The sequence below is a fragment of the Anguilla rostrata genome, chromosome 8, assembly GCF_018555375.3.
Source record: "Anguilla rostrata isolate EN2019 chromosome 8, ASM1855537v3, whole genome shotgun sequence".
NCBI lineage: Eukaryota > Metazoa > Chordata > Actinopteri > Anguilliformes > Anguillidae > Anguilla > Anguilla rostrata.
The window spans coordinates 24,459,313-24,472,408 of record NC_057940.1 but is presented as its reverse complement, the minus strand read 5'-3'; the positions used below and the strand labels follow the sequence as shown (position 1 = coordinate 24,472,408).

General features: G+C 55.3%; 1 protein-coding gene across 1 annotated transcript in view; it reads left to right on the top strand.

The window, feature by feature from the left end:
- Positions 1 to 13,096, top strand: part of LOC135260334 (ephrin type-A receptor 7) — a 93,781-nt gene that overhangs the window by 58,963 nt on the left and 21,722 nt on the right. Inside the window, exons 4-5 of the mRNA XM_064345574.1 lie at positions 294 to 449; positions 1,612 to 1,959. Coding sequence (XP_064201644.1) covers positions 294 to 449; positions 1,612 to 1,959 — 504 coding nt within the window. The remainder of the gene's footprint in view (positions 1 to 293; positions 450 to 1,611; positions 1,960 to 13,096) is intronic.

Sequence of the window (13,096 nt, the reverse complement as noted above, 5' to 3'; positions counted from 1 at the left end):
GTACTCTGCTCTGCAGTGTGATGTCAGTACTGATACTCTGTGCTGCAGAGTGATGTCAGTACTGGTACTCTACACTGCAGTGTGATGTCAGTACTGGTACTCTACACTGCAGTGTGATGTCAGTACTGGTACTCTACACTGCAGTGTGATGTCAGTACTGGTACTCTGAGCTGCTGCTGTGTGATGTCAGTACTGGTACTCTGTGCTGCAGTGTGATGTCAGTACTGGTACTCCCATGTAATGTGTAGTTTGGGTGTACTCTCCCTGATCCCTTCTGTTCCTCTGCTCTGCAGCCTGCCCTGCTGGCTCCTACAAGATGTCTTCAAGGCAGCAGGAGTGTTTCCCCTGCCCCGCCCACAGCACGGCAGAAGATGAGGGGTCAGTGCAGTGCGTGTGTGACCAGGACCACTTCCGAACCCCGCTGGACAGCCCCTCGGCCCCCTGCACCCGTGAGTTTCCCCCCACCCCCGCGCTCGTCTCCCCTTCATCATGGCCCGCCCAGCGCCAGCTCGTTGCGCTCTCTGCTGCTGTCTGTCTCTTATACGGCCCAATCTGTCATGTTTTAGCTCAGGTGTATTTCACCCGGAACTCTGCAATCACCCTTTTATCTGGATTCTATAAATCTGCTCATGATGATAATACTTTATTATCCATTTTATTAAGCGCCCCCCCACCCCCACACACACACGCACGCAACACACACACTCACACACATCCACATGCACACTCACCCACACTCACACATTTCTTTTTTATTATAAACCCACTGAATCTGAGATAGAGATGTAGAGGGGAAGGCAGAGTTGTGCTGACGTTTGCAATCTTCCATTCTGCAGGTGACAGGTGTGTGTGTGTGTGTGTGCGTGTGTGTGTGCGTGTGTGTGTGTGTATATGTGTGCATGCATGTGTGATGTCAAGCTCCACACAGGCTGTTAACACTTCACTTTTTATACGGCTGCCCTGCTCTTACTGGGTGGACAAATGCGTGACTGTGAATTGGTTTCTTAACTACACACACACACACCCCGTAATATAGATTTTCACACTGAACATATGCAGTCTTTGCTCATTTCTCTCACAAACACATTTTATCACGAATCCTTTTAATTCCCTTCACACTTCACGCTTCACACAAATATAATTTCAGATTTTCATTATAAATCAGATTATTATATGCAGCCATCTGCAAAGGTACAGTGTTTTATATGAAAATGTATTTGATGCGGTCTCAAACAGATTTACGATCGATAATCATGAAATGTAGTGTAAATGTTTTTGTACACGTTTACATAATTTGTTCTTGTATGTGACAGAATACAGATCAGTTCCAACAGCAGCAGCGCCTGTGTCGAGCTCTATTTGTGATCACAGCTCTCCATCTCCACCAGCATTACTGGCAACAGAAATAATCTCAGCATAGGCCTGGGTGGAAGTCAAACTGTCAAACTGGTGCAGCAGGGGCAGGTGGTTAAGTTAACTGTAGCAACCCAGAATGCTAATACAAATAGCAAATCCACACAGATGCCATACATAAAAACAAGGGGAAAGCTAATATCAATAGTTAATTAATTAAGAGGTAAGTAAAATTTTCTCTCTCTCTCTCTCTCTCAGGTCCCCCTTCTCCGCCCAGGGACCTGGTGTACACCCTAAAACAGTCCACCCTGATCCTGGAGTGGGCCCCCCCAGCGGACACGGGGGGCCGGGGTGACCTGTCGTACAGCGTGGGGTGCAGCCGGTGCGTGGGGCCCCCCCGGGCCCCCCAGCGGCAGTGCGAGCCGTGCGGGGCCAGCCTGGGCTTCGTGCCCCAGCAGAGCGGCCTGACGGAGCGCACCGTCACCGTGGTCAACCTGCTGCCCCACTCCAACTACACCTTCACCGTGGAGGCCCTCAACGGCGTGTCCGAGCTGCTGCCCGCCAAGAGCTTCTACAGCCAGGTCAACGTGTCCACCGCCGTGCGCGGTCGTTAATCCTGCCCCCCCGCTCCCCCGCCGTCCCCTGCCGTCCCCCCCTGCCCCCCCTGCCGTCCCCCCCTGCCGTCCTCTCTGCTGTTAGCGCTGCGTGTGGGTACCACGCTGGCTCTACGGTTATCAGGGCTGTTCATATTTTATATGGTACATTATTAACAGACGCACACTCCCGGAGCCTTCAGCAGCAGATATTAAACGCACGCCATTCCAGTTACAGCAGTTCAGTCATAATAGAAAGCGGACGGCCGCAGTTGTTTGTGCGCAACACAGAACAAATCAGCTGGACAGGTGCTGTTAAAAACAACGAGATGTGTTCAGGCAGTGCTGGTCTGTAAAGTTGAGTTTCCACTAGGTTACACTATAAGCTTACAGTTATGTATGGTTATCTACTGTATATAGTATTAATTACTGATGCTTTACTTCAGCTCCAGCTATTCTGTGGTATTTATTACAGACCCCTGCTGTAGTATTAATTACTGACGCTTTACCTCCACACCAGCTATTCTGTGGTATTAATTACTGATGCTTTACCTCCACAGCAGCTCTGCTGTAGTATTAATTACAGACTGCCTGCTGTATTGTCTGTACTGCGGACGCTGCCCCCCTGCCTGAGTGCTGGCTATCTGAGCTCTGATTCACCTGAAGGGCCTTTCCAGCTCTCACCTGCAGAAACACTGTGCTGGTTATGTTTGCCCACCGTCGCCCTCATAGCAGCTCCGTAGCTGTCAGATTGCTTGCGTCTCAATAAGCGTGTGTGCTGAGCGCAGCAAGCAGGGAACCTGCCCTCAGACTGCGCTTTGACGGGCTGCCTCTCTGCCCTTTTCAGCAGAGCTCAGACTGTGCCCGGAGCTAAAGACCCAGCTCCTCTGCTTCGGGAGGAGGGGGGGGGAGGACGCAAGGCAGAAAGCAGCCAATAGACGTACAGATCTGCTCTTAATTAGCGACACGGCTGGCGCAGGACGCATCGGTATAAATAACGTTTAAGCGACTGTAGAGACAGGGCTAATGCGTGGCCGTGCCCTGCGATGGGACGCACAGTCGTTAAAGACGCTGGCGCTTTCTCAGGGGAGGCTCTGGGTAAACACGCCCTGCCGGCGGCCAGCTGAGAGGGTGCCACGCCGACTGCGCCCGTCACACATCGGGCTAATGAACGCAGCTTAAACGCTGTGATCAGGGGCCCGGCCGCCAGGGTCTGAGCAGCGGGCTCTTATTCCGGCTCGGTGTGGAGCGCTGCCTCCCTGAAGTCGGGGGGATTTGCGGGGATTTGTAGGGATCCCCGAGTGCGCGATGCTGATTACTGAGAACACTTCACACCCGCACCTCGCCCCCCGCACACGGTGCCGGAGGAGCAGGGCCAGCTGGGCCGCACTCTCTGACACGCCCCTCCCCTGAATCAGATCATGGGTCTGCGTGCGTGCGTGTGTGTGCGTGTGGTGTGGTGTGGTGTTCGTGCTGGTGCTGTGTGTGCGTGCAGTGCTGTGTGGTGTGCGGTGGCGTGTGCGTGTGGCGTGTGCGTGTGTGTGTGTGTGTGTGTGTGTGTTCATGCATGTGTGTGTGAGTGTGTGTGTGTTCCTGCATGTGTTCGTGCGCGTGCATTTGTGTGTGTGTGCGTGTGCGTGTGCGTGTGCGTGTGTGTGCATGCGTGTTTGTGCATGTGCGTTCATGTGTGTCAATTCGTGTGTGTGTGCATTCATGTGTGTGCGTGCGTGCGTGCGTGTCTGTGTGCGCGTGTGATAGAGATTGAGCTACCGATAAGCGGTCCAGTTGTTTAATGCCATTGGGCAGCATCTGGAGCGGAGAGTGAGGCAGGCTGGGATCGGGGGGTGCGGAACAGCTGGTGGAGCAGAGGGGGAGGGATGGGTGCTTTCTAATGCAGGCATCTGCAGCAGCACACACGCTAACACGCCAGCGCCGCACACACAGGCTAACACACCAGCGCCGCACGCACACACTGATACACCAGCGCCACACGCACACACTGATACACCAGCGCCGCACGCACTGATACACCAGCGCCACACACACGCTAACACGCCAGCGCCGCACACACAGGCTAACACACCAGCGCCGCACGCACACACTGATACACCAGCGCCACACGCACACACTGATACACCAGCGCCGCACGCACTGATACACCAGCGCCACACACACGCTAACACGCCAGCGCCGCACACACAGGCTAACACACCAGCGCCGCACGCACACACTGATACACCAGCGCCACACGCACACACTGATACACCAGCGCCGCACGCACTGATACACCAGCGCCACACACACGCTAACACGCCAGCGCCGCACACACAGGCTAACACACCAGCGCCGCACGCACACACTGATACACCAGCGCCACACGCACATACTGATACACCAGCGCCGCACACACACACTGATACACCAGCGCCACACACACGCTAACACGCCAGCGCCGCACACACAGGCTAACACACCAGCGCCGCACGCACACACTGATACACCAGCGCCTCACACACACTGATACACCAGCGCCGCACGCACACAATGATACACCAGCGCCACACACACACTGATACACCAGCGCCGCACACACACGCTAACACACCAGCGCCGCACGCACACACTGATACACCAGCGCCTCACACACACTGATACACCAGCGCCGCACGCACACAATGATACACCAGCGCCACACACACACTGATACACCAGCGCCTCACACACACAATGATACACCAGCGCCTCACACACACAATGATACACCAGCGCCTCACACACACAATGATACACCAGCGCCACACACACAATGATACACCAGCGCCACACACACACTGATACACCAGCGCCTCACACACACACTGATACACCAGCGCCTCACACACACAATGATACACCAGCGCCTCACACACACACTGATACACCAGCGCCTCACACACACAATGATACACCAGCGCCACACACACAATGATACACCAGCGCCTCACACACACAATGATACACCAGCGCCACACACACACTGATACACCAGCGCCTCACACACACAATGATACACCAGCGCCGCACGCACACACTGATACACCAGCGCCTCACACACACAATGATACACCAGCGCCACACACACACTGATACACCAGCGCCTCACACACACAATGATACACCAGCGCCTCACACACACACTGATACACCAGCGCCACACACACACGCTAACACACCAGCGCCGCACGCACACACTGATACACCAGCGCCTCACACACACAATGATACACCAGCGCCACACACACACTGATACACCAGCGCCACACACACACAATGATACACCAGCGCCACACACACACTGATACACCAGCGCCACACACACACAATGATACACCAGCGCCTCACACACACAATGATACACCAGCGCCTCACACACACAATGATACACCAGCGCCGCACGCACACACTGATACACCAGCGCCTCACACACACAATGATACACCAGCGCCTCACACACACAATGATACACCAGCGCCACACACACACTGATACACCAGCGCCTCACACACACAATGATACACCAGCGCCACACACACACTGATACACCAGCGCCACACACACACGCTAACACACCAGCGCCGCACGCACACACTGATACACCAGCGCCTCACACACACAATGATACACCAGCGCCACACACACACTGATACACCAGCGCCACACACACACGCTAACACACCAGCGCCGCACGCACACACTGATACACCAGCGCCTCACACACACAATGATACACCAGCGCCACACACACACTGATACACCAGCGCCTCACACACACAATGATACACCAGCGCCACACACACACTGATACACCAGCGCCACACACACACTGATACACCAGCGCCTCACACACACAATGATACACCAGCGCCTCACACACACAATGATACACCAGCGCCACACACACACAATGATACACCAGCGCCTCACACACACTGATACACCAGCGCCACACACACACGCTAACACACCAGCGCCGCACGCACACACTGATACACCAGCGCCGCACGCACACACTGATACACCAGGCCCGTAAATCCCCCAGTAATGTGGACATTTAGAGAGCCCTCTCTCACCATGCAGCATTCAGAGCCACAAATCTTACCAATTAATACTTCTGAGAACGGCCTTGTAATTTATGAAGATCAGAACAGAACAAAAGAATTATCTGTAAGCTTCAGCACCCCTGTAATCTTCCCTGTGAAATAGCACAATGTTATATGATTTTACTGTATATATTTTACATTGCATGTTGCTTTATTGAGGTAACTCTTTTACCATTTGAAAATGAAAAGAATATGTAATAAATATGTTATTAACTGAACGTTCTAATGCTGATGTAACAATCACTACTGGTGAATGAAAGAAGTGGAGTTCTAGCACGTTGTCTTAGAATTTAGAAATGAATTATTTTCAAAGGGTTAAATTGCATAATTTTAACTGTTTCTGTTTCAGTGGTGCATGGTGCAGACTCTGGCATGTATATCTCAGGGTCATGTTCTGTGTTGTCTGTGCCACACGGTCCCGCGCAGGCCTGTTTGCTTTCACAGAGCAGCAGGCTGGGAGCAGGGCTCTGTTCAGAGCGAAGCTGCCCCAAAAGTCAGCGGCTCCTCGCCTCCCGCTCGGAGAGTATTAAAAGGCTTTTATTCGCCGCTGATCTCAGCTTTTATTACTTTCACGCGCTCGCGGCCGCCATTACGCCCCCTCTCGCCTCGCACCGCGTCCCCGCTCGCACCGCCGCTAATTTGGACATAAATCTCACCTGTCGAGCGCCGGAGCCTTCCGCCGCGCGCTCCACACCCGTCCAGCCGGGGAGCGTCGCCCGCGCCACAGAGAGAGGCGGCTGCAGTCGCCACAGACCAGTCCTGAGCGTGCGCCCTGAGCGTACAGCACGCCGGCCAGCTCAGGGCCTCGCTTCGGCTGTCCTGGCCGTCCTGTTCATTTTCTCTGGGGTTTTTTTTGAAGGGGGGGTTGCAGGGGGAGGAGGGGAGGGGGGTAGGGGGTTATTTGCCATTTTCTTTGCTGCCTCACAGAGTTTTCTTTAGCGGCTCGCTCCCTTCTCTGAGCCTTTGGTGCTTTCAAGTCTTAGAGGTTTTTCCCTTTTTAGAAGTGTTGCCATGTGAAGCATGACGAATGACAGATTACCGAGAAGGTTACTGGAATAATGTCCCGCGTGTGTACGGGGACAATTTGGCAGGGGAGAGCAGCGTGACCTTTATGAATATTGCATTTGGGGCTTTGATATGAGACCACATGGAGCTGCGCGGGGAGCGGCGGGCGGGGTCCCCTCTCCGGGATTACCGCGGCGACGGCGGAGGGGCAGAGGCGCCACCGCCGCGGCGGAGAATGAGAGGTTTTAGCGCGCTGCCGCGGCTCAGAGGGGCCCGGGGCCCCCGCTGCCCCCGAGGGCCTCCAGCCTCAGAAACTCTACAGGGGGGAAGGGGCGTGGGGAACGGCATGCTGGGATGGAGAGCACTTGGCCTCGCCTTGACGGAGGAGATTTCCCGCTGCGCTTTAAAGAGGATCGGGTGTGCTTTTATCTGGCCCTCACAGGCCCCAGTCAGTCCAGGGCAGGAGGCGGGGGCTTGGCGGGGGCTGGGTGATGGGCGGAGTCTCCCTGTGAGGCGTGGGGGGTGGGTGATGGGCGGAGTCTCCCTGTGAGGCGCGGGGGGGGGGGGGGGGGGGCTGGGTGATGGGCGGAGTCTCCCTGTGAGGCGCGGGGGGTGGGCGGGGCCCGGGGTGCGGGACCGGCTCCCTCTGAAGGCCGCATGTGCGTTAGCGTGTCGCTAGCCCGCTCCAGTGCGCTACAGCGTGATTAAACCTGACCTGTGGGGAACTGACATTTTCACTCAGACGGTCTGTTCTGGACACCGTGTCCCCCTCTGGAGAGGCAGGCGGCGTTCAGTCAGGATCACCTCAAGTGTGAGTGTGTGAGTGTGTGAGTGTGTGAGTGTGTGAGTGTGTGAGTGTGAGTGTGAGTGTGAGTGTGAGTGTGAGTGTGAGTGTGAGTGTGAGTGTGAGTGTGAGTGTGAGTGTGAGTGTGAGTGTGAGTGTGTGTGTGTGTGTGTGTGTGTGTGTGTGTGTGTGTGTGTGTGTGTGTGAGAGAGCGGGGGAAGGAGGGTTTACTAACTGATGTTGCTCCGGTGTCCTTCTTGATTGATAAGAACAGATCCTTAGCCAATGGGAACACTGACAAACAGCACATTGCACGTCCACAGCCCGCTGAGTGGGGGAGAGGATGGGCTGAGCGGGGGCTTTATGAAGCTCTGTAGCAGCAGAGCTACTGTGTGCGGTCACACCCAATCAGGCGCGGTGGCGTGCGGTGCATCCTGATTGATGCGGGGCGGTGAGTGAGGAGTGGTGTGCGGTGGCTCGGCTCACGGGCGTGGCGTGAGACGGCTCCCAGCATTCCCTGCTCAGTGCGCCTGTGCCCACTTTATGCTCTGCGAGGCACTTTCACACCCCTGTAGAAACAGACTGATATTCTGCTGCAGGAAAAGACAGCACAATTTCATCTCTGATGTGAAAAGGGTGGATGGAGAGAACGGGAAAGAAGGAGAGAATTTGAGGATGGATTCAGAAGGGAGAGGTACAGAGGCGGAAAGTACTGAAAGGAGTGAGGGAACGGTAGAGAGGTGGAGAGGGTGGCTAGAAGAATGGGGATGGTGAAAAACAAGAGATGACTGTTTTAATAGTGCCTACAGACACGCACTCTCTCACACACGCACACACACACATACACACTCTCTCTCTCTGTCTCTCTCTCTCTCTCTCACACACACACACACACTCTCCCTCACACACGTGCACACACACATACACACACTCTCTCTCTCTCTATCACACACACACTCTCCCTCACACACGCGCACACACACACACACACTCTCTCTCTCTCTATCACACACACACACACACACTCTCCTCACACACCACACACCACACACACACTCTTGTCATCACACACACACCACACACACATACGCACTCTCTCTCTCTCTATCACACACACACGCGCACATGTGCACACACATGCACACACACAAAAACGCACACACTATCTCTCTCACACGCACACATGCACACGCATGCACACACACAAACATGCAAACACGCATACTCACAGACACACACACACACACAACACACTACAAACACGCTGTGCTAGGAGCAAGCCACTCTCTACTTCTAGAAAGCAGTATAGCGAACCCTGTCTGCTGATGACTTCAAAGTCATACCTCGTCTGATGACTCAAATTTTATGAATATTGAAGTCTTCCTTTTATCTCACTGAGAGGAGAATAAAGAAACTCAAGTCACTTCTTGAAGCTCTCCTCCTCTGTCTCTCTGCCACCCCCCACCCCCCCACACACACACACACACACGCACACACACACACAAACACACACACGCGCACACACACACACACACACTTCAGAGGCCTTTATTATGCAGCTGTCACTGAGTGTCTGAGCTCACAATGCAGCGAGCTGAGCGGCTTCTCACCTGCTGCTCTGGGGTACTTAGGCAGTCTTTTGATTGACACTCACGTGTGCGCATGATGTGCTTGTGCCTGTGTGTGCACGTGCACAGGTGCCCGTGTGTGAGTGCACTTGTGTTTAAGTGCACAGCTATAAATGCCTACACATGATGCATGCATGCATGTGAGCGCTAGAATGTGTAACTTGCACACGCGCGCCTGTGTGTGTTTATGCATGTATGCTCCGTATTGGGAGGGGGTGGGGGGGGGGTGGGGCTTGGGTGTGGTGGCAGTCATTGCACAGCGCAGTCTTTCATCAAGCTTAAATAACGGGACTCTGACTGCTACAGCTGCGAAGGCTTCAAACACGCGCTCTGTCTGCGTACGTGTTTTTATTGAAGTGGAGACGCTTTCTTCCCCCCCGCCCCTCTCCGGTGAAGTTCCCCGCTCTCCTGTACGGCTGTATGATATGTGCACTTCGCCGCCGTGTCTTGTCATGGTAATTGTGGGTAATCCAGACAAATGGAGGCCGCTCTTTCTGCCGCGGCACAGAGATGCAGAATCCCGCCCCCTTTAGAATTCCGCTTGTTTTCCTGCAAAGTTGTGCAGTTGAGGTGACCAGATGTTGGGTGGAGGTTTGAGGAAGAAAATGGCTGTGAATGAATTAGCATTATAATGCAGGTCTCATCCTGTCAGGTACACCTCCTGCATTTACTCTCCCACGCAATTATAAACACACTCACACACTGATTTACTGATGCATATGTACACACACGCACGTACGCACACACACTCCCACACATACACTCACACACACACACACACACTCATACATACGCGCACTCACTCATGGACACAGTCCACTCAATCACTCACTGCCAAATAATGTAAGTGAATAATACAGCTCCTTCTCCCCTCAAATACTGACACACTCTCACGCTCTCTCTCTCTCTCTCTCTCTCTCACTGACATTTTCTCTTGTACCAATACATACCTTCAGTCACTCTGTCACTGAAACACCCTGCATATTCACAAATATTGACAGCCTCTTTCCCATTTCTTTTTCTTTTTCTTTCTCTCTTGTAAAATTCTTTGCTTATAGCCTCTTTTTCTCCCTCCCTCTCTCTCTTCTATCCCCTCTCTCTCTCCACCCTCTCTATCTCCCCCTTTCCTCTCCCTCTCTCTCCCCTCTCTCCCCCTCTCTCCTCCCTCTCCCTCTCTCTCCCCTCTCTCCCCCTCTCTCCTCTCTCTCTCCCACTCTCCCCCCTCACTCCCCCTTCCCTCTCCTTCCCCATCCCTCTCTCTCCCTCTCCTCCCCATCCCTCTCTCTCTCTCTCCTTCCCCTCTCTCCCCTCTCTCCCTCTCTCCCTCCTCTCCCTCTCCTCCCTCTCTCCCTCTCTCCCCTCTCTCTCTCCCCCTCCCTCTCCCCCTCTCCTGCTCTCTCTCTCTCCCTCCCACAGAGCTGTGTGTCAGCGAGCGCAGCTGCACAGCACATAATTGTGTACTTTAGATGGAAATGTATCTGTGTCAGGTGCCTGCCTCTCGCCTGCGCCCCACGCCGGGGCCCCCGCACCCCCGCCTGATCCGGGGGGCACCTTTTATTTCAGGACATGCCGCACTTTTTCAATTCCGCTCGATAATATAAATGATAATATGAATGATAATGCCTGCCTGTATCTGGCGTCCCAGCCGGCAGAGGATGCTGGGTAATGTGGGGCCTTTATGCGGGCTGTGGTAATTGCGGGGAGGGGATGTGTCTGCTTTATCTGGGCGAGAGGCTGCTGAAACGGCAGATTAAACGCCTGCCAGATAGTGCGCCCCGGTGGCCTGGCCTGATAGGGCAGATTAAAGCAGGCCGGGACCCTCCTGCCAGATAGGGTCCAGATAGGCTGGGCTCAGACGCGCCGCTAATGTCCCTCTCTGTTCCTCAGACGCGCTGATGTATTCCCTTCAGCTCAGCGTGCCTCGCGCGGCTAAACCGCCGCTGGGTGGGAATGGCTGCCGCGCGAGCGGGGGACGGCGTTTAGCTGAGAGCTGAGAGGAGGGGCGAGGGGGAGAGACGGCGCTGACCTGCCAGGTCGTCACAGACGGGCGTTCCCGTGGCGTTGGCGGAGGGCGGGGGGGCGGGGTCCTGTGCCTGCGGGCGCCGTGCCCGATCCCTCTGACCTCCACGCTCTGCCAGCACCTCTCGGCCTCGCCGCGTGCCGCCCTGGCACGGGCGTGCCTCTGCCCAGCGGGCACTGCTGACCAAGCTCCCACATTCCCACAATGCTCTGCTTCCACTCCCAGGAGGCTCTGCTCTCTGCGATCTGGGAGCCTGGTGCAGGTGGGAACATCTCCCACATTTTCACTCTCTTTCTTTCTCTCTCTCCCTTTTCTCTCATAGACACACACGTGCACTTTCTCTCTCATATTCCAACACACACACACGTACACATAAATACATATGTGTACACACAGACAATGAGATCTGAGCTTGAAAGCTGCTTGTCGCTTGCCACCGCACACACATTACTGTACCTAATACTGTAATACTGCAGCTCCTAAGCGAAGCTGTGACATTGAAAGAGCTGTATGAAAACACAGGTCAGCCCAGCATAACTGCCAGAGAGGACTTCCTGTGTCCTCAGGGACCGGCCTGCGGAACTGCAGCTCACCTGGCATGGGCCTTTCAGTGACAGAGAGCAGCTAGCGCTCGGCAGCGCCGCGGACCGTCTGCAGGATGGGAGCCATCTCATAACGTTACCTGCCTGCCTGCAGGTCCTGCGGCAGACGGGCACGCGGTCTGAGGCTCCGGGCTGGCGTCCCCTCAAAGCCCTCCAGCGCTAACAGACCGACGTGTCACTGCCACCCCCTGCTGGCGGGTCGTGTCGCTGCGCCGCTGCCTTTCATCAGCCGCCTAAATCCCCGCAGATGGGAACATCTGCCGGGGAGGAATGAAATGGAAGGAATCGTGTTTCATATTGAGCGGTAATCCCTGTAAGAGTGAGTGAGAGCGAGAGGGGCGGGAGGAGGGAGGGAGGGAGAGATAGACGCGCTCTCTGATGAGACCTGTCTCAGGTCGCTGGGCGCTCTCTGTAGTTTGGGGGCTGGGGAATTGGGGCGGGCTCAGCGGCCTGTGCGGGGTTTACGGCGCGCTTTAATGCTAAATGGGAAAACTCCGAGCCGTCGCCGGCGGAAACGGGATTCCGCGGGGGGGGGGGCGAGGCGAGCTCATTCGTGGATCCGTCGCCTCGCATTCCGATGGGGTCTGACACGGACGGCGACTCCCCTCCTCTTTCCCTGCGACACCCCCGTGTCCGTGCACGCGTGTGCGTGTGCTACCTGTGTTCTCCTTAATCCGCAGGTGTGTCGCAGTCGCATGAAATGCTGTTTGCCTGACTGGTTGGGGGAGCAGCTGATGCATTATTCATCAGAAGGGTAAAAAAGGGGGGGGGTGTCCCAGCAGCCTGCAGTGGTTGCAGGTAAAGTGGGCTCACGCTCCGGTTTGTGCTGCCGTATGTGCGGTTTGACAGCGCTCAGGATGGGCTCTCTCCTCTCAGACGTGCTCTGCCTCTGCCTCCGCCTCGGCCCGTGCCACAGCCGCGCTGGGGGGGAGGGGGGGCGGCTGGGGAGGGGGGCTTTCTGTGTGCTGCTCT